The sequence below is a fragment of the Hemibagrus wyckioides genome, linkage group LG03 (genome assembly GCF_019097595.1).
Source record: "Hemibagrus wyckioides isolate EC202008001 linkage group LG03, SWU_Hwy_1.0, whole genome shotgun sequence".
NCBI lineage: Eukaryota > Metazoa > Chordata > Actinopteri > Siluriformes > Bagridae > Hemibagrus > Hemibagrus wyckioides.
Genome location: NC_080712.1, coordinates 23,229,334 through 23,253,093, shown reverse-complemented (window position 1 = coordinate 23,253,093; position 23,760 = coordinate 23,229,334). Strand labels below are relative to the sequence as shown.

The 23,760-nt window shown below is 39.6% G+C and overlaps 3 protein-coding genes across 5 annotated transcripts in view; 1 reads left to right on the top strand and 2 right to left on the bottom strand.

Annotated features, from left to right (window-relative positions):
- The window catches only part of ttc7a (tetratricopeptide repeat domain 7A), a 29,243-nt gene extending 19,222 nt beyond the window's left edge, over positions 1-10,021 (bottom strand). The window contains exons 1-5 of one of the 3 annotated variants that reach the window (XM_058385950.1): positions 9,745-10,021; positions 4,799-4,962; positions 3,973-4,141; positions 2,421-2,551; positions 1,600-1,724 (exon numbers count right to left, since the gene is read on the bottom strand). In XM_058385950.1, coding sequence (XP_058241933.1) covers positions 1,600-1,724; positions 2,421-2,551; positions 3,973-4,141; positions 4,799-4,962; positions 9,745-9,874 — 719 coding nt within the window. In that variant the 5' untranslated portion in view covers positions 9,875-10,021. The remainder of the gene's footprint in view (positions 1-1,599; positions 1,725-2,420; positions 2,552-3,972; positions 4,142-4,798; positions 4,963-9,744) is intronic. The other 2 variants (XM_058385949.1, XM_058385948.1) reach the window with 2 other exon arrangements.
- A 3,410-nt stretch (positions 10,022-13,431) lies between these two features.
- On the top strand, positions 13,432-17,366 carry mcfd2 (multiple coagulation factor deficiency 2, ER cargo receptor complex subunit). Its single transcript, XM_058386349.1, has 4 exons — positions 13,432-13,588; positions 13,966-14,147; positions 15,044-15,203; positions 15,758-17,366. Exons 2-4 carry the CDS (start codon positions 13,996-13,998, stop codon positions 15,887-15,889), a joined length of 444 nt encoding a protein of 147 aa, XP_058242332.1. The 5' UTR covers positions 13,432-13,588; positions 13,966-13,995; the 3' UTR covers positions 15,890-17,366.
- Positions 17,032-21,798, bottom strand: prop1 (PROP paired-like homeobox 1). The gene is made up of 3 exons (XM_058386348.1): positions 19,396-21,798; positions 18,352-18,578; positions 17,032-17,959 (listed from the first exon to the last, which is right to left on the bottom strand). Exons 1-3 carry the CDS (start codon positions 19,463-19,465, stop codon positions 17,573-17,575), a joined length of 684 nt encoding a protein of 227 aa, XP_058242331.1. The 5' UTR covers positions 19,466-21,798; the 3' UTR covers positions 17,032-17,572.
- Positions 21,799-23,760: the final 1,962 nt, after the last annotated feature.

Sequence of the window (23,760 nt, the reverse complement as noted above, 5' to 3'; positions counted from 1 at the left end):
CAGAAAGGATGACAAGAATAGCAATGATGACGATGATACCAAGCTCTGGATATGAAGGATATGAAGACCAAGCTCTGCTGTGAATGCAATAAATGAATCATGTTCAAGATACTGATAAGGAGATGAAAGCAATAGAGGTTGAACACCCCCTGGTGTCTTGCTGAAGTATGACAAACATGTTCAACTGACCCAACCCTTTATAATGCTTTCCATAGGGAGCCACTGACCCCTGCTGGACATTATAAAAATATCACACACCCCTCTTGCAGAGGCCTTAATTCATGGCTCTTGTACAAATTTTAAGCACACTTTATAGAAAGAAATTAGCAGACTTGTGTATTTTTCAATCAGCTACTGCAATGTGGATATTCTGAAAATGACACAAGATTGCATATTAAAATGAGCATCAAAAAGAGACCTACAGTCATAAGCTACATCCAAATCTGCTGGGTACTGTGCATACTATACATCAATCAGCCATAACATTAAAACCATCTGTCTGGTATTGTTTAAATCCAACTTGTGCTGCCAAAACTGCTCTGATTCATCAAGGCATGGGGTCTGAAGGTGTGCTGTGGCATCTCTGGCACTAAGACCTTAGCTGTAGATCCTTAAAGTCCTGTAAGTTGTTAAGTGGGTCTTCCGTGGGTCAGAACAGCTTGTCCAGCACACCCTCACACCATTCCTGAACAATTCTAGAGTGTGACAGGGAGCATTATTAGAGCATCCTGTTGCCTTCTGTTCCCCAAGTAAGCGATGCACATGCACCTGGCTGACCACAGGATGCAAACAAAAAAAACGTGATTCATCAGGCCACCTTTCTCCATTGCTCCATGTTCCGGTTTTGATGCACACATGCCCATTGTAGGTGATTACGGCAATAAACAGGAATACAGGAATACCAGTCTGCAGCTGCACAGCAATCTGTGATACACTGTGTGTTCTGAAACCTTTTCTATCATAGCCAGCATTAACTTTTTCAGAAATATGAGCAACCGTAGGTCTTCTGTTGTATCAGAACACATGATGCCTTCACTACCCATGCGCATCATTGACCACTGGACACCCATGAGCTTGTTGCCGGTCTTTTACCACTGCATACCATGAACACCACACAAAACCTGCCTTTTTGGAGCATCACAGTTTGCCCACTCTGATCCTTATGCCAGCTTTTCCTGCTTCCAACACATCAACTTCAAGAGGTGACTGTTCACTAGAAGTATATATCCCACTCCTTGACTGGTGCCACTGTTACAATATAATCAGTGGTATTCACGGCACCTGTCAGGGGTTTAATGCTCTGGCTGATTTGTATAATTACCATACAGTAGGCTGAGTGTTCAATATAGCAGCGTGAGAACTCAAAATACACACAGTGATGAAGTGCCTAAGTGTGAATTATGTCCGATTTAAATCCCATGATTGACTTTATTGTATAATTGTAACTTCGATTTGAGATTATGAGCTTATATGAATGATTTTGATTATGTCTTAATTTTGCATTTGTAGCGGACTGGACTTGAGTAGCAGGTATTATGAACTTGACTTTGGTTTTGAGACACACACAAAGTGACATAAGTACAACAAACACACACACACCCTTTGTGTAGCAGACAGAGATATGCGCTCTGGAGAGCAGCCTGCAGGAAGTAACCTGGGTCCACCTCTACTGGACTAGCTGATACACTGCTTTTGGCTGTCTTGTTACTTGCTGTGTAAAAAACCTGTTAAAGCAGCAAAAGACCAGAACAATTAAACAACAATTCATCACATAAATCCAGGAAGTTAGCATACTAAATCCTTATTACATGCACTTCAGTCTAAAAGTCCAAAAGATATCACTCATAGACTTCCAAAAAAAACAATTTGTTCACACAAATGTTTATATCTTCAAAGTAAATGGTGGTATCAAACCCATTTCTGCCCAAAGTGCTTGTTCTTAAGCATCTTATCTTCAAACACTAAAATGCTGAATAAGGTCAAATCATCTCATACTGAAAGCCAACAGTGCCCTGACTCATTTTATATCAGACTTGAAGCGATAAAATAAGTCACTTGTTTAACCCTTGTATTTACCTCCCATTTATTATACACTTATTCTCTCCCCATGCCAAACTGACCTGGTCTGTTTTGACCGCTTATAAAAAATGAGGTATGTATGATCACCATTTTTTTTGTTTGTTTTACCTTTTTAGTCAGCTTGTTCCAACACATTAACATATATATTTTTTAAATATATGGTATTATAAATCTCATTTATATAAAATTATACCTCATTTTTGAGTACTTTTTACACCGGGGCAAATTGACCCGAAGATAACAGGAGGGTTAACCTGATTAAAAGTCTGATGAGTCGATTTCCATTACGTCGGTGGAATGCAAAGCCAATGTACTGGTAAAAACAGTTAAAACTAAAAGACCTTGTCTAACTCTTGCAGGTAGAGCAGAGCGGTATCACAGGCCCGAAGGTAACAGGACAAACATTCCTCCTCTCTCTCAGAGAGACGAACACGCGAGGCAGCAGACACTGTTTGATGGTCCAGAGACAGACCTGCAAACACAGGCACACACTTAGGAATCTCATCTGCCATTGATAATGGTATAAAAGACAGAACTGACTGAGCTACATTTGATAAAAGACAAGGACAGAAATCCCTGACCAAAAAATACAAGCCCGTGTGCCCTGTAATCATGCAGATGATAACTGTTAGTACTTCCCCACATTTCTCTGCACCCCCTGAGAGAGTCCAGGCCTCCACCAGAAGCAGAGGAGGATGCAAAGGTCATTAATATATATAAATAAATCTGTGGATAACTCCTAGGCAGCAGGAAGGGAGGAGGGGAGCAGATATCAGGCTTAATCAAATGAGGAACAACTGCCAACACAGATGCAGCAAAACACAGTCAGAACACTCAGCTTGTGTTTTGCTGTTTGTAACAGAAACCATAGAACAGAGGATCAGAAAGATCTTGGATTTAGGGTCACTTTACTTGAGAATAAATATCATTCCGGGGTCACTCATATTGCTGTGATATATATATATTTTTAAAACAATAAATCTACTTTACTTTAAATACTGATATACTGATAACGTACTTGACTTTTAACTCTTTAGTCATTACTTTTATTCATTATGGTCACATAAAATACTCAAATATCTACTACTGAAATTTCTTCTGATGACTCTAGTGCAGTTGTGGCATAAAAGATAATTCTGATAATTCATCTTTCCTAACACAATGACTCATGATGAGCGTTCAAGCCAATCTGTTTTCAGTGTAAGTTTCTGGGACAGCTATATATAGCCGTCTTTTTACAGACAGTGACGCAGATTTCTACGCATTCATTCCTTCTTGCATGCAGTCATTCATTATATTTTGGAGAAACTCAGACGCACAGGTGGAAGTAAATAACCACAGGATATTTTCATTTCAAATGTCCTGGCCCCTGTCGTCCAAGTGTGAGCATACCTGAGGCAGTTGCTAATGTGTGGATTCAGAGCCTCAGAGAGCACTTCCCCACTGCATATCTACAGCCTAAATGATTTCAGGTACCATAAATGGAAATGTACCTGCTTCCCCCACCTAAAACCTTCACTGTGTTTGGAAGAGCGTTACAGATTGGGAAGTCTGCCACTTGACAAAACGGATTACTGGGTGATGGAATACAACAGCCGTTCTGCCGTTCTGTGACACCTGAGTTCAACTTTCCTTTATTTTCTTTTAATCATAAATATTAAATTGGATTTGATTTTCTTTAATTACATTCTTTCTATGAGCGCTGCGATGTAGGATGCAACAACAATTAAAAAAAATAAGCAAAACGTCGTATTTAGTCTGAGAGTAAGTACATGTTACTGTTACTGCCATGTAATAACCTCCTAGGACATTATTTTTAAGAATGCATTCATCAGACTTAGCAAAATAGAGACTTTTGCACAAAACCAAGCATCATTTCTAAACAGCTTGTACCTTTGATGACAAAAGCCTCAGCCAGCAGGCGCAGATGGTAAAGTGGCTGCTCATCCCGAGTGAATTCATCGATGCCAGCTCGTGCACACATGCCCTGGGCATCTCGGTAGTGACCTTGTGCATAGTGCACCTTGGCCAGTAGGAGTAAAGCTTCATTCAAGTAGCGTGGCTGGAGAGAAACAGACAAATGTTTAGAGATTGTTTAAAGCTTTAGAGATTTGATAGAAAAGGTGATAGGAAAGGTGATAGAAAATATGTCTTCGATGCAGCCGTGATATATCATGAAGTTCCTTTCATTATTAAATATTACAAAGAATTGTGCTCTTAATGAGTTAATGTCCACAACCATGTGTTTTTAACAACCAGACATTAAACTGAAGTCTGGTATGCCCAACAATGCAGACAGTGCATTGAATTGATGTTATATATCAGGTTAATATCACTTTTAACTTTTGTTCATTAGTTTCAAAGGCATTAACTTAAGAGGCACAACATTATGCACAAAAAAAGCCAGACAGTAGGAAGTCTAAGCCATTTGTAGTGTTTGAAGTTGAGTGGTGAATGATCTTAAAGATGATGACATTATTATATATTCCATAGAATTGTGTGGTTATATGGCCCTTAATGAGATAATGCCCACAACCATGTGTATTTAACAACCAGTTATAGATAGTTATATATAAGAGTAGATGTTACATATAAAGACGCTTCTATAACACTACTGTTCAGTTCACAATGATTATATTTCAGTGAAAGACTATGACTATAACTAACACACGCATGTATTGTGTGTACAGCATCTGACAATGACGAGACTGTGACACACCTCCAGCCGTCCTCTGCTGAGTAGACTGTTCAAATGGCCTTTGGCTTGGGCTAATTTGGGTTGAGTGTGTTCAGACAGAGGGGTGGAGCTCCGAAGAAGAGCCACGTTCTCTAGCAGGCAATTTTCCAAAAGAGCCTCAGCCTGGAGCAGCAACCCATAGTCATCTTCACAAGCCATGGGAGAGAGAGAGAGAGAGAGAGAGAAAGAGAGAATTCATTTTTGTATGAGTCCAAATCTGAAAACATGTTTTTTATATTAATATTGTAATACTATACTATATTGTGTAATATTTTATGGCAATTGTAAGGTTCACATTTTGTGAATTATAGATAAGCCTTTTCAATAAAAGACTAAAACGTACAAATCAAATGGGTGTCATGAAATTATAAAGGATTACAAAGAACAATATCAGCTGATTAACTAAGCATGAGTGTTGAATAGATAGGTAGTGGCAGAAAGGGGCCTTACACTAAAATAAACCACAATACACTATTTAACAAAATATGTACAGTAAAATATTTTACAAAAACAGGCAAAGGCTGATAGTATTTAATAGGTCTTTGGGCAAAATGAGTTAATGAATGAATTACACCGTTCTGGAATGATACATAAAAATATTATCCAATTCATGCCACAAATGCAATTTTAATCATCAACAAATATTACCAAACATGTTTAGTGCTGCATTCTATATAATTCCCAATTAAATATTAAATAAAGTGTCTTTAAGCGCAAGCAGATTTCTTTCTGGCCATCTTTTAAAAACAAAATATATCAGGCTTAAGAAATCGAATCCTAAATCAGCACACATGCACCACTTTATTCTTACAGAGACATGTAGTCACAGGTCTCCATTGTATTGCTGAGCTCCACGTGAACAATTCTGATAGAAACCGCACTGGTTGTTAAGCTTGCTTTGCTTTTTTTCCAAGATATCTTGGAGCTGAGAGTCTGCTAACATTCTAATGACATTTAATGACTTCAGTTGTGTTTGTTTTGGCACAAATACAAAGCTAAACCAGAAGACATTTTGAAATGTTCTTTTTCCTTGTGTACAGATTTTGTATATATTATGGGTTTCCTGTTTGGTTCAGGTTCTTACACCTCTACACTGAAGTCTGGTATGTCCAACAGTGCATTGAATTGATGTCATATATGAGGTTAATATCACCTTTTCAACTTTTTTCAATAGTTTTAGAGGCATTAACTTAAGAGGCACAACAAATTATGCGCAAAAAAGCCAAACAGTAGGAAGTCTAGGCAATTTGTAGAGTTTGAAGTTGAGCAGTGAACGATCTGAAAGATTATAACACATTTATATCACACTCACAGCAATGACAGACTCCCTGATCCAGAGGGATACTGAAAATGACTTGACTGCAAGTGAAAGGATAAAATTCACAAACTATTAGCTTATTTACATTCTGAATATGTCTGTTTTCAGTATGTCTGTTTTCAGTAATTACATGACTTCATTGACAAACAGCCACACTTTCTAACTGAAAAGATTATGTATCAGAACACTGGGCACTGACCCACCACGTGAACGTATACACTAATTAGCCATAACATCAAAACCACTGAGAAATGAAGTGAATAATATTAATTATAACTGTGAAAAGTTGGGATATATTAGACATCAAGTGAGTCAGTTCTCTGATGCGGTGGAAGCAGGAAAAATGGATCTGAGTGACTTTTATAAGAGCCAAATTGTGACAGAAGACTGAGTCAGAGCATCTCCAAAACAACACGTCTTGTATGGTGTTTCCAGTATGCAGCGGTTACTACCTACCACAAGCAGCCCAATAAAGACAACTGTGAATCAGCAACAAGGTTATGGGCATACAAGGCTCACTGATGTGCTTGGGTAGTGAAGACAAGCCTGTAGAAGAGCTACAGTAGGACAAACTGCTGAAAAGGTTAGCGCTGGCTATTATAGAAAGGTGTCAGAACACTCAGTGCATTACAGATTGCTGTGTATGGGATGTAGGCTATGCTGCAGTGCCCAGGCTGGCACTTGTCTACCGCTGAAAGCATCTACAATGGGCATGTGAGCATCAGAACTGAACCATGGAGTTGCATAAAAGATAGCACCAGGATGCATTATGGGAAGAAGACAGGCCAGCAGAGGCAGTGTGATGCTCTAGGCATTGTTCTGCTGGGAAACGTTGGGTCTTGACATTTACGTGGATGTTAGTTTGACATGTACCACCTACCTAAACATTGTTTGCAGACCAAGCGCACCACTTTATGGTAACAGTATTATAATGGAAGTGGCCTCATTCAGCAGGATAATGCTCCATGACACACTGCAATAATCGTTCAGGAATGGTTTGAGGAACATGACAAAATGTTTAAGGTGTTTACTTGACTTCCAAATTCCCCAGATCTCAGTTCAATCAGGCATCTGTGGGATGTGGTGGACGAACAAGTTCAATCCATAGAACCCCACTTCAGAACTTACAGGATGAGACACTGCAGCACACGTTTAGAGGTCTTGTGAAGTCTTGGCCTTGATGTGTCAGAGCTGATTTAGGTGCACAAATGGGACTGACACAGTATTTGGCAGGTAGTTGTGATGGTATGGTTGATCATTGTACTTCTTCCACAAAGTGTGCAGTTTGTTAAAGGTGTAGTTTGTCATTGTAAGTGTATCTAGACATCAAATTTCACTGCTATTTTATAAATGGCAGGAACTTGATCCAGATCCAGAATGCCAGAAGGAACCATCACCCGAGTTTTGACATCATGAACTGATTTCCGGTGCCGGGGTATATAAACAGCTTACAGCCCTTTGTTCCCTGAGAAGTATCATTCTCTCTGAGTGCATACAGAGCATTTCCAGAATATTGTCTAGATAGATTGTGTATGATCCTTGCCTGTTTCCCTTTCGACTTTGAGTTTCGGTTTTGCGATTTGGTTTTGGTTTCTAGATTGTGTTGTTTGCCCGTTTTGACCCTTTCGCATATCCACACTTACTACAAGTATTGCCTGCCGATTTATGAATAAAGTTCTGAATATGGATTCAGATCAACCCGCCTCGAGTGCGTCCTTACACTTGATTTCTCTACAGTACTTTCCTTTAAGGCTCCTGTGTAGATTTTAATAAAAGTGAAACTAGACCAGACCACAGCTGGAAGACTGTAGAGTCTTGAAGGTTCTCACTGCCATTGCAATTCTCCTTGCAGGCTGCAGAAGGCTCTAAAGTTATATTGTGCTCCTTTAACAGGAAAATACAGTGTTTTTGTATTTCAGAGTTTTGTGTTGGACACAACATTGACATTTTCAGCTGAAGTGTTTGTGACCAAGCTGGCTATATTATTATACACCACAGCAGCAGTGTTGGAGCATATAACACAGCATTGTTTGTACGTTGTGGATTTTGTTCTACATTACATTGTTTGGAATAATAACAGGCATCACACTGCTGAGGCTAATCATGTTAGTTTTGTTTACTTTAGCAAGGTGAATGGTCATGCATGCTTGGGTGTTGTGCGTGCATTAAGCAGTGTGTAGGACCTGTATGTCCCCACAACAACAGGAACAGATGACAAATTTGCCCTAGTGTTCACATTTAGTAGGTCCCTATGGAAAATGTCTTTTTTTAACAAAAAGAAAATGCACAAAATCTCCAGAAAAACCTACAACTTAATCTTAAACTAAAGAAAAAACAATGGCATACTTATCTACACTAACACCCAAGTTAATGGCAGTACCTCACCAAGATAGTCATGCAAATATTTTAGCACTTTGTGGAGGATCAGATGCTCCCATAATGATACAAAAGTATTTTTGAAACTGTGAGGACATTCAGCCGATCCGCAGCTCTAAAATGCAGCTTTGTAACATTTTCTGTAACGATCATTTGTAACTAGTAATCAGAGCTTACATGCGATATCAACCACATCACGCATCACTGACTATGTTTCTTAAAGCAGTAAACAAAAGTGATGAAGCAGAACAAACTAAGCAAAAGAGGTAAATAAATTCAACCCTTTGCTAGTTGTGTGTTTTTGGATTTCAAAAGACACCCAGTTTGCCACAACCAAGCAGAGCACACTGCAAAATTAAATTACATCAATTCCTTGTAAAGTAATTTGGATAATTAGGCAACCTAAGAAAGTCTTTTGAAAATGGTATTCATCTTGTTATAGTTACATGATGTTGTTTAAAAGGCATAAAGTACTTTTGCGAGACCCAGTGTTCTGAGCAAAATAATTGTTGTGAGTGTGAGCACATATTATGAAGCTTAACACTCGGGAATGTGCAGTCTTGACTCCTCCAGTCCTCCCACAGCATCACTTAAATGGATGCGATCCTGCGTTGTTTTCTGGTCACCGTTTTTTACTCTATTACCCCAAGGCTTTGACGGCATTTAATACTACTGTGCTGCATCAAGTTATGCACTTGGAGCACTATTGGGTCTACATGTTCTGACACATTTTCCCTTGTGTACAGCTGTTAGATCAAATATCACTGTATTGTTTAACTACAGTAATATACATACAGTAATGTGTGTGTGTGTGAGAGAGAGAGACAGAGAGAGAGAGAGAGAGAGAGAGAGAGAGAGAGAGAGATAGTGTGTGTGTGTGTGTGTGTGTGTCAGTGTGTTTTCTGTCCTGTGCAACATATGTCAAACTGAGATGTCACATAACATTCTTTTCATTGTTTACACACATTACAAGAGGCAACATGCACCAGTAAAAGTATTTTTGCATCACTTTTACTTCTTTTAAACGCAGTTACGAAAACACAACACACTTCTGACACTTGTGTCACACGGGAAGCAACTGCGCCTGATAGGAGTTTCCCAATACAGAACAAAGTTCACACGGAAGAATGTAATAAAAACACACTCTCTCTCACACACACACACACACATACACACACGCACAGAGCAGCACTATGGCACAAATGTCATCTTCATCTTTCTGTCCATCACTTACCGTCCTCATGGAAGCGAGCAGCCGCGAGTTGCTCCACCAGAGTCGGGAGTCTGTCCCACTGGCACTCGGCCCGACAACGCTCGATCTCCGCTTCCAGACGGTACAGAGACAGGGAAAGTCTTGAAGACATCCCGGAGAGCTCCCTCGGTCCTTCCGACACCCGTGGATTGACTGCACACTGTCACACGGCAGACCGCGGTGAGCAGTGGACATGCGCACTGACCCAAGCGCGCACCGCACACTGTCCCGAGTGCGGCGAGCGACTACTGAGCATGCGTACTGCGACAGGAAAGTCCACTACTGGCACTTTGGAGGCGGCACTAGGTTCGATCTCCCCTTGGGAAAAATGTCCTCTAGTACTACTTATTGGACATTTCTCAGCAAAACTATCCCTCTGATTTATACAGACTCAATAATAGCTAGAATAGCTTATAATAATAGTTTATAACTATTTATAATAAAAGTTTAGCCTTATAACTATAAAGTAATAAAGACATTCAACTTAAACAGTGAATATTAACTTATTATATTATCTATAATCATAGTGATTAAAACTCCAACAGTTTAAATAATAGCAATTACATTGGGGCAAATTAGGGCAGATTGGGGCATGCTGACACACTTGTTCATTCTTTCTGGTGCATGGTACCTTTCAGTGGAGTAAATGTCATAGTAAATAAAAGAATATAGTTATGTATAATATAGTATGTTGTAACACTTTTATGTAATGATTTTTTCTAACACACAATTCACCGTAAATAGTGAAGTTTTTTTAACACATAGGATTTTATATGGAATTGTATCACTGTAAGCAGCAGATGAACAGACTGGACTTTAGTATAGATCCAGACAGGGTCAAAGTCACAGAAAGGTCAAATGTCTGTAAAGACTAGTCTTGTTGGCAGAGGAGGCATTCCCACCATGTTTACAATTCAAATCCGAGTACAACCTAATTCAAAGAACCAATGGAGCCAGATCTGAATGAGGATGAGTGGCATAATGACTTTGAGAATGTGTCATACTATAGGTTATATAGATTATACACTGATCAGGCATAACATTATGACCACTGACAGGTGAAGTGAATAACACTGATTATCTCTTCATCATGGCACCTGTTAGTGGGTGGGCTATATTAGGCAACAAGTGAACATTTTGTCCTCAAAGTTGATGTTAGAAGCAGGAAAAATGGGCAAGCGTAAGGATTTGAGCGAGTTTGACTAAGGGCCAAATTGTGATGGCTAGACCACTGGATCAGAGCATCTCCAAAACTGCAGCTCTTGTGGGGTGTTCCCAGTCTGCAGTGGTCAGTATCTATCAAAAGTGGTCCAAGGAAAGAACAGTGGTGAACCGCTGACAGGGTCATGGGCGGCCAAGGCTCATTGACGTGGGGAGCGAAGGCTGGCCCATGTGATCCGATCCAACAGACAAGCTACTGTTGGTCAGATTGCTGAAAAAGTTAATGCTGGTTCTGATAGAAAGGTGTCAAAATACACAGTGCATGATGGGTCAGGGCTGTTTTGACAGCAAAAGAAGGACCAACACAATGTTATGCCTAATCAGTGTATACTGTACCAGGGCATGTTATTATATCTGATACATATGACAACTTACACCAAAGCCTTTGTGATAACTTGCCCCAAACTGACATGTGTGGTAATGGTGACTCCATCTCAAAGCTAGGACTGTAACTAAAATGTCTAAAGGCATTTACAACGTAAAAATACAATTTTGTGCATACATACCCAACAAACGTTAAATTACATAAAACTTGACGCACTATTTTGCTCGCCTCTGATTCAAGTGACTCTGACCACATGCATGCAGGTAATTGGTCTCATTACATAAAATCAGCTACTTAACTTTCAAGTTTTTGCCTCAGTATGACAACCTTCTCATCTCCCCTACACACACTGGCCACTTTATTAGGTACACATGTACACCTGCTTGTTCGTGCAGTTATCAGTTCATCCAAACATGTGGCATAAAATCATGCAGATACAGGTCAAGAGCTTCAGTTAATATTCAACATGAGGATGGGAAGAAATGAGATCTCAGCGACTGCTGCATGGTGGGTCAATATATTTATACACAGTATTTAATAACAAACGTCTGTTCTCTGAAATCTTGTTCAGAAATCAACAATCAAAACAGAGACTTTATAGACTACCAGTGCCAGGGGAGTCACGCTCTGTTGGATGATTCTATTGTTTTCAGTCCAACAAAGAAGTGAAGTTGAAATGATGCTTCCCCTAACATCTACATTTATGCACACATTATTTCACAGTTTTCCAAATCTAGACATTCATACAGCATATAGTGTTTAGGAGATTCTTACTGCCATGGGCACTTTCAACACACAAAAAGCTTTGACTTTTTAAATGATAGATGGTACGTTTGTGTAAATTAGGCATACCTAATAAAAGTGGCCACCGAGTGTATATTAATAGCCTTGATGAACTATGATCTTCACACTGGCTAAAAGAAATATCAGACTGCTACGAAGTGTTTTTCTAGCAAAGCTTTCTAAAGGGTTTGTTACATAGAGTACTTACAGGGCTTAGGGTAATTAAATTAAGTAAGATAACAGGGAGGATCAGGGTGGAGGGGCAAACCATGAACAGATATTGGATGTTGTTTTATTTTATTTTTTTTTAATTTTTTTGCTTTTACTTCTCTCTCTTAAACATCTAAACATCAAAGCCTGCCTCCAAAAACCAAGTTCTGTCTAAATGCACTGTGGTCATCGCTACAGCATATTATTGGTGTTATTTTGACATTGGCGCCATCTTGTGGACAAATTGAATTATTGTCTTTCTTGATTTTGGAGTGCGTCAAACCCTAAATCCAAATACTCGTCAAAATAATAATGTATGAAAGACTAAGGTATAAATATAAATATGTCATATAATATGCTGTTTAGAAGTATGCTTCAAAAGCCACTTAACTATTTTATTGTTTGAAATAACAAATAACAACCTATAGGGTACTACAGGGTACTGTTCTGTCAGCTACAGGTTGCACGGCATCCTAAAGGATTCTATACTATTATATAGCTAGATTGCATACAACATCGTAAATTGAACCTCCAGGCGGCGGAAAAGAGATTTCGCAGTCTCGTTTTCTTTGCACAGGTTTGCCATTTGGATGAATCGACAGGCTACTGACTGACTAGACTGTTATTAAAATCAGTCTCGCGAATATCCGCATCCGTAGTTACACTCATTCGTCCCAGCGTGGATTATAACGCACGTGACTTGGAGTCGACTCCTAGTTTAACAGGTAATAGTGAGTCGACTCCAGAGTCGACTCCAAAAGTTTGTAGACGATTTTATATAATGATGCCGTCCCTGAGTGACCTGGCTCCGAAAACACTACAATTTGTAAAGTTTTGTTTTCTTTCTTTTATTTTATTTTATGGTTTACTGTTGTTGACTAGAATCGACAACATTTTTATATGGAATCGACTCACAAAACCACTTTGTGATTCCTAAAATCAGTTCCCACGAACTCGCTTTCTGCGCTGCCATTGGTCAATATTACTTTGACGGCTTATTTGAACCAATCATCTCACCTTACGTACTAACTATGGCGAAGGAAAGCGGGCGTTCTGTCGGAAAACGGGTGGGGAAAAGAAAACGCGTCGCAGATTTTCCTCCCGCACCAGTGTGACGCGCTATTAGCATCCAATCAGAATTAGCTGTCGTGTCCAGAAGGTGAAAGGGAACTACGGCAAGCGAAGAGGACTATAAATGTGTGGTCAGTACGGTTGTGAGTTGTTAACTGATCACTTTGGGATAAGAATCTGCAAGTGTTTAGGAATACACTCGGACTTCAGAAACAGGTGAGGGAATCGGCATTGCGCTCTAATTACGAGGAATACACATAGATTTCCTGAACTCAGTAATCTCAGCTAAAGTCGTCATTGAGGGACTTCATAAAGGATAAATGGCCTGTTGTGTTAATTGACTAATTTGTCCAAATGAACCTTTTAGTTTACTGTAGCCAGATGTTTAGGTTCTCGACTACATGCAGATGTTCACTGATTTCACTGGGCCCTGCATTCTTCATACACATCACAAGCTGTCCAAAACCCAGCTCAGCTCAAGCCAAAAAGCTGTAAACATCTGGATTTGCATGCAGCTACACAATGACTTATTTCAAGATGGCCTTGTGAGCATGGATATGTTGGGATATTGATGTCCATTTTTCTTTTCACAGGACATCATCATCATCATCATCATAACCATCATGGGGTACACAAAGGGGCAGCTATGGTGCTGCCTGGTGCTGCTGCTGTCCTGTTGTGTGCTTTATGTTCACTCGCACGGAGATCATCATGGTCAAGAAAACCCACAACCTCCCATCACCCGCATGGACAAGAACATGGTACAGGACAAAGAGTGAGTTGAACCTCTACTTTAACAGAGCATGAAAAACAAAGCATGGCAAAGCATAACACCATGTTACTTGGATATGTTCAGTAAGGAAGACTACATACAACATTTTGCGTTATGAGGGTCCATAAAAAGTTTTTTGGGAAAATAAAAACAATGTACAAGCTAAAAAGTATGTCCACATCAAAATAAACAGTGGGTCAGTTTTAGGAGTCAATCCAGATGTCTAAAATCTGTAGATCTGGATAAAGTTGCCAGCTTACAGCTCCATGGCTGCTGGTTCAAACCTGAGCTTAGGTCACTCTCTTCATGGAGTTCCTCATGTCCATGTGGGCTTCCACTTGGTTCTGGGATTCCCTCCAAGCTCTTAAACCCATACATGTAGGCGGACTAGCTACACTAAATTGCCTGGATGTGTAAATGCGTGTTTGAATGTGTGTGCACTGGCGTCCCATTTATGGACTTTTCACAGCTCACGCCCAGTGTTAGTGGGAAGAAATCAATAACTTATTCATATAATGTGCTCATTTTCAGTCAGTGGCCTGATATGAGACAAATGGTTGTTAATATGCTCTGTGCTGTTTGTCTACATTAAGTGTAAAAGAGCTTCTGTAACAGAACAAATGCTGAATAATTTATGGGTGATTGTGATTACTCGTAAAATGTGGGGTCTTGGTGTCCCTTGTTATATTTGCATATAGACTGAACTTTGATCCCTTTCCAAATGGCCTTGCTGCAAAATAAACAGCTTAGCAGCTGATCTTATCTTTGCTTAGGCGCTGAGAACATGATGTAAAGTATTTCCTTTTCAACAAGGGTGTAACAAGAGTTCCACAGAGTTAAAATAAATTCGTATTTACTTAATACTTCTTGTTTAATCGATGCTTTGTTCTGTCCTTCAGCCACATCATGGAGCATTTAGACGGGGTGATCGACAAGCCCGAGTCGGACATGACTCCTCAAGAGCTGCAGCTTCACTATTTCAAAATGCATGATTATGATGGTAACAACCTGCTGGATGGGCTCGAGCTTGCCACTGCAATTACACATGTACACAAGGAGGTGGGTGGTTTCAAGCTCCCTGCACTTACTACTGTTTGCTTTTGTAATGCTCGCATAAAGCCAGCTGCATCGTGTCATTTAGATAATCCTAATGGGGAGGGTGAGATTTAACCAGGTGTACACAAACCAGTTAGACAATTTATAGTTCATACATATGACCATTTCTTCAGATTATTTTATTTAATTATTTTTTTTAAACATGGAATGTCATGTTGGAGTAAAAAAGCAGCTTATGCTTTAATTCTTTGTTTAGTGATTTTGTGAGGTTTTTTTAAAATAATTTTTTAAAAATATTATTGTCGATTATTACTTGTCAGGTTTATTTATATATATATATATATATATATATATATATATATATATATATATATATATATATATATATATTTATTTATTGGCTCATTGGTTTATACAGCAAACCAGTGGATGACTCTCATGCTCCTCATACAGAAAGAGTGCGTGTGTCTGTTTTATATATATTGACAGGCAAATACTCAATGTTTTTAAACATGATTCATGCTTTATGCCTGCTGTTATGTCTTCCTGGTTTCTAGGAGAAAGGCCAGAACAGTCCACCAATGAAAGAGCAGGACCTCATCAATATTATCGATCAAGTCCTTCGGGATGATGACAAAAACAACGATGGCTACATCGACTATGCAGAGTTTGCAAAGTCTCTCCAGTAACAGTGGAGGTGTTTGTGTGTGTGTGTGTGTGTGTGTGTGTGTGTGAGAGAGAGAGAGAGAGAGAGAGAGAGAGAGAGTGTATATATGTGTGTGAGTGGTGGTGGGTATGGAGGAGTATAGAGGAGTGTGTGCTGCCTAACTGTGAGCTCTGATTACCTCTACCTGAATGCAGTGAATCAGTGATTTGGGTGTATGCATATACCCATCCTCAGCAAAGCTACAGTGTTTCTTAGACTGAATGGCTGCTTGTAGTTGCACACAGCTTGGTCTTTTTGCTGTTTCAGCACGTTTTCTTGAACTCTTAAAGCACTTCAAATTCAATGATGCAACAAGGATCGGATCTAAGTAGCTAGGGTCTACTGAACACACTTTAGCCTGTCAGAATCAACTGTGGGATGAAGTGAAATGGATTGTATTATAACACGAGAAGCAATGTATGGCCTGAAATCTCAACTTGTGTCAGAATGAACCTGCCAAATCCATTTGCTGTGAAGACGTGTCCTCTTTTTATTATTGCTGCAGTGTGTTTTGAAGCAACATTCTAATGCAAAGTAATGAAAAGGGGTAAAATTGCTTCCTTACCTTAATGAGACCTTTTTTTTTTTCCTTAATAGACTTTCAAAAACTGACAAGAAATATTTGCCAAATTGCACTTCTTGTGTTATTTTGTGTTTCAAGCCTGTTTCAAGAGTGTTGCTTTCTGATCATATTTGTCATAATTCTCAACATCAGTTTTTGCTTTTTGGTCTGAATCATTAGGATAAATATGGGTCTGTCAGCGTGATTAACCTGGCTGTTACTGTAATATGCTGTTGATCTCACAAATGTTTCCCAGTCCCAGTGCTGGAGCATCAATCTGTTTCATTCTGGATTGTTTTGCTTTTACTTTATCAGGTGTGTGAGGACAGGAAAACCACTTACTTGTACAAGTGCAGCAAGTAACTGCGACTGGGAAACACAGACTTTAGTCTTCATTCAGTCAAGACTGATGAAGGAACTTTTTCTAGACTACTTGATTATTATTTCTATCACAAATGTAATCCAAGCCCATATCATGTGTCATGTGTTATTCATTTTGTTATTAGTTGCATTCAGAGCTTGATTTGAGTTCTTCATGAGCAGGGAAAAAAGACAACAATGACCATATGCGAAGGCTAATTTATTTCTATCTAAATTTCTGAAACAAATGTGTAGTTATTAATGTATATACTATCAATATATACTATCCAATGAAATGTAGCATTGCTTCATAACCCATGTTCAGGTGGTAAGAGGATTTCCTATAAAGTGAACAGAACTCTAGGTCAATCAGACTATTTCGAATGTAAACGAGACTGATTTCTATTTTCACAGTTTTGATGCTTGTGGGTCTATGAATGAAGTGTGAATTAATTATTATTTTTTTTTGTTTTAGAAAAGTATATTATCTTCAAGACAACATCTGTTTTGGAACTGTAATAAAAAAAATGTGTGAAAATATTTTCTCTCTTTTTTTTTTTCCTGATATTCATATAGAAAAAGGAGAGAAATGTACAGACAGGAACAACACACAAAAAACACACAAGCATTACTGTTAAACTATTTGGTTATCAGTTATATCAGTATGTGGGTTGAATAAACTAAAAAGCAAAATAACAAATGTCAAAAAGTGGGAGGTTTTAGATTTCGCTCTTTCAGCCTACTTTAGTTCCAGTGGACGGCTGGCTCCAGTGCTGGCATAGAGGTCAGGGAAAAGACCGAGGCGTGGGGCAGGCTGGCGGCTGGCGCTCCAATGTGCCTCAGCTGGCAGTACCAGTCCTCATGCTGCCTGGCAGGCTGGGCAGCAGTGGGAGCTGAAGGGCAGGTCAGCTGAGTGCTGGCAGCTGTGTGGGGGGAGAAATCAGCAGAGGGCAGTACTGAGGAAAATTTGGGTAAGTGTGGTAGGGAGTGAGAGCACTGATACTGTCTTGTCATGCCACCACGTGCACTGCTTGGAAGAACCCCACGTCCTGGCATCAAACCTCCTTGCAGAGATTTCTGAGTGGCACGCTCCTGTTTCCGCTGCTTGGCACGACGGTTTTGGAACCAAACCTGGGGAGGTCAGGGGTAAAAAAAAAAAAAGAGGGTTGAGAGGCTGGGATTAGACCTAAAGTGAATATTTTATAAATATTTATTTAATCATGCAGGAAAGTCAAAATCAGTAATTTAGAAAATAATTTAGTTATAACGAAAAGCAATGTACTTTGTAGACAGCATGGTGTTCATGGTGTACAGAGAATGTTTAGAAAATTATCATAGATAGATAGATAGATAGATAGATAGATAGATAGATAGATAGATAGATAGATAGATAGAGCGAGCTGACCTTCAAACAACACCTTCAAACTACACAAGCTGTGACTAAGCTTTTTCGAGCAAGCTTTTTAATTCAATATTAGGAAGAAAGCTTGAATTGAATTTAGTTAAATGTGAACCCCTCTAACCTGGATGCGGGCCTCATTGAGTTTAGTTTGTTGAGCCAGCTCCTCACGGCAGTAGATGTCAGGGTAATGGTTGTGCCTGAAAGCTAACTCCAGCTGCTCCAGCTGTTCATGGCTGAAGGTGGTTCGATGTCTTCTGCGAGATGGAGACGGGTGGAGTCTAACTCGACTGGCCACATCCCCACTGCTCTCAGGCCCCGAAGTCTCTTTCTTAAGAGGACCCTGAACATCTGCAATCAACACAGTGAAGAGGAAAACTTTGGAAAAAAAATTAACCTTTGTGTCACAGATGTTCCTGAAAGTGAAAAAAAATATCCGTGTACACATTTCTATCTGATTACAAGATGGAAAAAGATTAATCAAAGTCCCATATACACTTTGGAGGAATTTTGGTTTGCAAAAACACATCTCACAAATGGCAGTTGTCCGAAAGGGGAAAGGATTTAAAGCATTAATGTTTCCTAACAAAAGGCCAGGAACCCAATAGGCTGTAGGCTTTGCTGCTTAAACTCAATATCGTGAGAGAGAGAGATACCAGAGGCCAAAGGATTGAGACAAGATTAAGTGAACAAAAGCTAAAAAAAAGTGACTAATTTGTCAAATCGCCAGACTTGGATGCAATGGTTTCCTCCCACAATGTCAGTATGGGAGGTAGAGGGACAGGCAGTACTGGACTTAATCTCATTTAAATTGAATTATCTTTATGATTGCCATGTCTAAATGATTAGAAATAATGGATAGAAATGCAATAACAGCAGCAACCTTAGTAATATTAAAGTGGATATATATGAACTAAACACAGTGCATTATATAGTAATGTAAATATGAACTGTATATAACAAAAACAGTAAGATCACGCACATAAGGAGAAATCATTTATAACATTTATTTATCAGTTAGTGTCCAATGGTGTCATGGAATATATTCATAAATGCTAAGAGAAACCAAAGTGAGCCGGTTGAATTACATCAAGTTGGAGTTTAAGCCTTAGGAAAACGTTTGCAAGCACACAAGCCTCACTGAAACACTCTAATAAATAATTCTTACCTGCGCTTGAGCTGACGATGACTTCAGAGTACATGTCAGAGAACTGTGGATGAGGCTTGGCAGGTTCCATAGCTGGTCTTCTCTGAGGGTTTCAGGTGCGAGGAGAGACACAGTGGGCTTACCTGAGCTTTTCCATGACCACCCTCAGTGACATCATTCAGCAATCACACCCCTCATTACCTGCTCACTTGGTCCAACTCATTTTTAAGCAAATACTGGATTTTTCTTAAGGAAGCTCTGAAATAGTAAAAATAGTAAAAGTGCAATATTTGTCAGATTTATTATTATTATTGTACTAATAACAGTAACCTAAAGGGTTTTCCAACTAGGGACTGCTATCAATAAGAGATTACAAATAAAGTCATGACAGAAACTCACCACTTCTTCTGTTTCACTTATTTATTCATTTATCTTACAAATTAACATATTGTTCTAACTATGAAGCCAGAAGTAATGTTTTGAAATATTTTGGGGAGTCACATTCAGACACGGCACATTTAAAGATGACTGCATGTGTTAGTTTAGCCTTTATCACTGTCCTGACACCAGCATAGCTCAACAATAAAAAGGAACAAATTTCTCCCTCCAGCCATCTGACTCCACTAGTTCCTCAACAACATCAAGTGATTCAGTGGAACAACAGAAGTCAAGAAAACAAACATGTACACAATTGTGTTGTGTCACTCACTTTATTCAGTTTTTTGTATTGTTCCTATTGCATTAAAGCTAGATTATCCTAAATATACAATTATATATCTGGTTGAGGTATTGGCTGCTATGCAGAAAAGTCCAGAAATGTCCAAGCTCTAGTTCTAGGTGTTGTCCTGGTTGAGGGCCCAAATGGCCTGTGGGAAAAAGCGCCTCCTCATTCTCTCATTTTTATACACATGTTGTGCCTGTGTCCATCCTTACACTGTTTTTAAAGAGAAATCAACAGATTAGCTAAGATCCTATCTGAGATTGTCTTATTTGGGAGATATTCTCTCAGTGGTCAGGGCTTCAGGGAAACCTGGACCCTATCCTAGAAGACACAAGGCAGTGTACACACTAGACAGGATGCCAATCTATCACAGGGCACAATCACACATAAACATTATGGATAATTTAGGCATGCCAATCAGCCTACAACACGTCACTGGACTGGGGAAGAAAGAACAGTAGGAGTACACAGAGGAAACCCCTGAGAACAGGGAGAGCTCCACACACACAGCAGAGGTAGGAAACCCACAACCTTGGATGTGTCTGTCAAACATGCTAACCACTAAGCCACTGTACCCTCTCCTCATAATGTCCATTTGAAGCCAATTCCTAATACCTACATGGGGCACAAAAGGATGGGAACCTCCAGAATTCAGAATTCATCAATACACACCACTAAATCTGTGTGTGTGTGTGTGTGTGTGTGTGTGTGTGTAAATGATAGATATCCCCACCGGTCTTTATGGAGCATAAACATGGTCCACACACATGGAATACTCATTATCTAATTGTAGAATAATTTTGACTCAGATTGAATTTACAATAATGAATGTCCTGAGAAGTCTGCGTCCTTTCTCGAAGCTCCATATCAATGGCATAAAATTGAATTTAATATATTTATCCCTACTTTGCCTGTGATGAACAGACTATTGATATCACCAGTGTCCTTCTCATCTGCACTGTAAAATGGTTCTTTATTCTCAGTGTCGCATGAGCTCCATAAATAATCAGTGAGATGAATACAAGACTGTTAACTGTAGACGTTTGTGATGTGTGAATAAATTGTTGGCGAGGGACTAAACCAGAATAAAGTGGTGGGTGACTAGTACAATGGAGCGGCTCTGTTCACAGTTTAGCTTTCGGTGACGCAGCTTGTGTGTCATCTGTGTGGGATGTGAGGAGTACCGCCAGGCCTGGCCCGTCTGCCTTCCATCGGCCGTGTCCACACTACTGTCTTATTCAGCTTATTCACCTTCCTGATATTTCACTCTGCATGTGCCAGTCTAGTTCTGGTTTGCACTAGTTTTGGTATGCTATACAGATGTGTGTATGTATGTGTTTTGTAGCTCTCTGTTGTTTTACATATCATTAGGGTCCTGGAGAAACATAGTCTAAATTCACTGTGTACTGCGTCAACTATATATGGTTGAAATAAAGGCTTCTTGACTTGACTTGACTTGACACTGGCTTATATAGTCATGTTATACACTGATCAGGCATAACATTATGACCACCTGCCTAATATTGTGTTGGTCCCCCTTTTCCTGCCAAAACAGCCCTGACCTGTCTATGTATTCTATCAGTAATCTATTCTATCACCTTTCTATCAGAACCAGCATTAACTTCTTCAGCAATTTGAGCAACAGTAGCTCGTCTGCTGGATTGAATCACACGGGCCAGCCTTCTCTCCCCACGTGCATCAGTGAGTCTTGGCCGTCCATGACCCTGTTGCCGGTTCACCACTGTTCCTTCTTTATACCACTGTTGATAGATACTGACCACTGCAGACCGGGAACACCCCAAAAGAGCTGCAGTTTTGGAGATGCTCTGATCCAGTCACAATTTAGCCCTGGCTCAACTCCTTACTCTTGTGCATTTTTCCTGCTTCTAACATCAACTTTGAGGACAAAATGTTCACTTGCTGCCTAATATATCCCACCCACTAACAGGTGCCATGATGAGGAGATAATCAGTGTTATTCACTTCACCTCTTGGTGCTCATAATGTTATATGTGTGTGTGTGTGTGTGTGTTGTTGCATGTGTTGTATATCCTTGTATGTCCAGTTGCATTACACTAGGTATATCTGTGAGTTTCTATATGCGTCCTAAATCAAATAGTTACACATTATTCTTCACCATTTTGTAGAATAAATGTGAAAAAAAGGTGATTAGTGTTTACATGCTGATAATTCAAATAAGTAGTTCACCTCAATTACTGGTGTGGAATTGAAGTGAACTTTTGACATGCACTCAATTGTCACAGCTTTGCTTGCGGAGGGGAAAAGGGGCAGGGCTACCAGGTATTGGCTGACAACATTCTGGGGGACAAGATCTCTTACAAATTAGCCCCAAACTTTGAGATTTATATTTAAACATCCGAAAAATTCACCATATTCTGCTAAAGCTAGTTGAGTCACATGACATCATGTTTGACGTCAATTGCCATTGAGTTCTGGTTAATAAAAGAACATTAGTGTTCCATTTGAGTGTTACCACTCTTCTAAAATTCATAAGCTAGACAGTAGATAGACAGTACATAGTGCACAGTGCAAGTGCATAATGTATAGTGCATCATTTTGGACACAACTTCTGACTCAGTCCAGTTGGATTGTGAAATTATGGCCAATTTGCTGCATGATTTTTTTTTTTTTACAAATGGTTTCCTGCAAGTATGGTGTATAAAGCTACATACTTTGTTCCTGTATTTATCATGTAAATGATCTCAGATTATTCCATTATGTATAGATGAAGAGGGATTAGTTAAGGAAAAAAGGCAGGAATGGAATTCCAGACATTATAAAAATATATCTATAATATAATGCCCAGTGCAAAGATTGTTCCCACATTGCTGATAAGGCCATGTACGTGCGCTTGTGCGTGTCAGAATGAGGGAGAGGAAGAGAGCCAGAAAGACTGGGTAGTGTTATCTAAGGCTGCAATTCTCTTCACTAGAGACGGGAATCATGGGGATTGGCTGAACTTTGCAGAGCCCCAGAACGCTGTGGCCAGGCTGCCCAAGGAATTCTGGGAATTTCCAATAGTCTAAGAAGTTCTGAGTCAGACCCAAACAGTACTGGGTGGAGGTTCTGCCTGTGAGGGCCAAAATCTAACCACATTCATACTCTTTTTTCTTTCTCACTCTCTTTCTCACTCACTTGAACACACACATACACACACACACACACACACACAGAGACACATGTGTCACAGAATCCAGCATACATGCTACACTGCTGTGTTCTTTTCCATCTTTGCCAACTCAGCATACAAGTCATACAAGACAACACAGAAGAGAGAGAGAGAGAGAGAGAGAAGTGTTTGGAGTTGAGAACTGAGCTGGGAGTGACCTGCCTGGCAGCTTCACAGCCCTGATGGAAGGAATGTAACCCAACTCCCCCCCTGCCCCACACTGCACTGGTGACCTGTGTGTGCAAACTTGAAGGAGATAGACAGATAGACCAAGTTATGTACTTTCATAAGAACACACTCTCTTGACAGGTTCTGGTGGAAATTTAAAAAGAATGTTATTACATTCTCATCCCTGGTATTCATGATGCAAACAACGTCACCAGCCCACAGCTATGGGTAATGTCCCACCTTCTACTTGTTCTAATACGAGCCTCGTAAAGTTTAAAAGTACGCGTCAGTGAGGGGAGTGTGAATGA

Bases quoted from the DNA above. Each gene is read 5' to 3' on its own strand.
- mcfd2 (XM_058386349.1), top strand. From the start codon at position 13,996: ATGGGGTACACAAAGGGGCAGCTATGGTGCTGCCTGGTGCTGCTGCTG. The intron at 14,148-15,043 runs GTGAGTTGAACC...TCTGTCCTTCAG, and splicing joins AACATGGTACAGGACAAAGA to CCACATCATGGAGCATTTAG. The intron at 15,204-15,757 runs GTGGGTGGTTTC...CCTGGTTTCTAG, and splicing joins TTACACATGTACACAAGGAG to GAGAAAGGCCAGAACAGTCC.
- prop1 (XM_058386348.1), bottom strand. From the start codon at position 19,465: ATGGAACCTGCCAAGCCTCATCCACAGTTCTCTGACATGTACTCTGAA. The intron at 18,579-19,395 runs GTAAGAATTATT...TGTTGATTGCAG, and splicing joins CATCGTCAGCTCAAGCGCAG to ATGTTCAGGGTCCTCTTAAG. The intron at 17,960-18,351 runs GTTAGAGGGGTT...TGACCTCCCCAG, and splicing joins TCAATGAGGCCCGCATCCAG to GTTTGGTTCCAAAACCGTCG.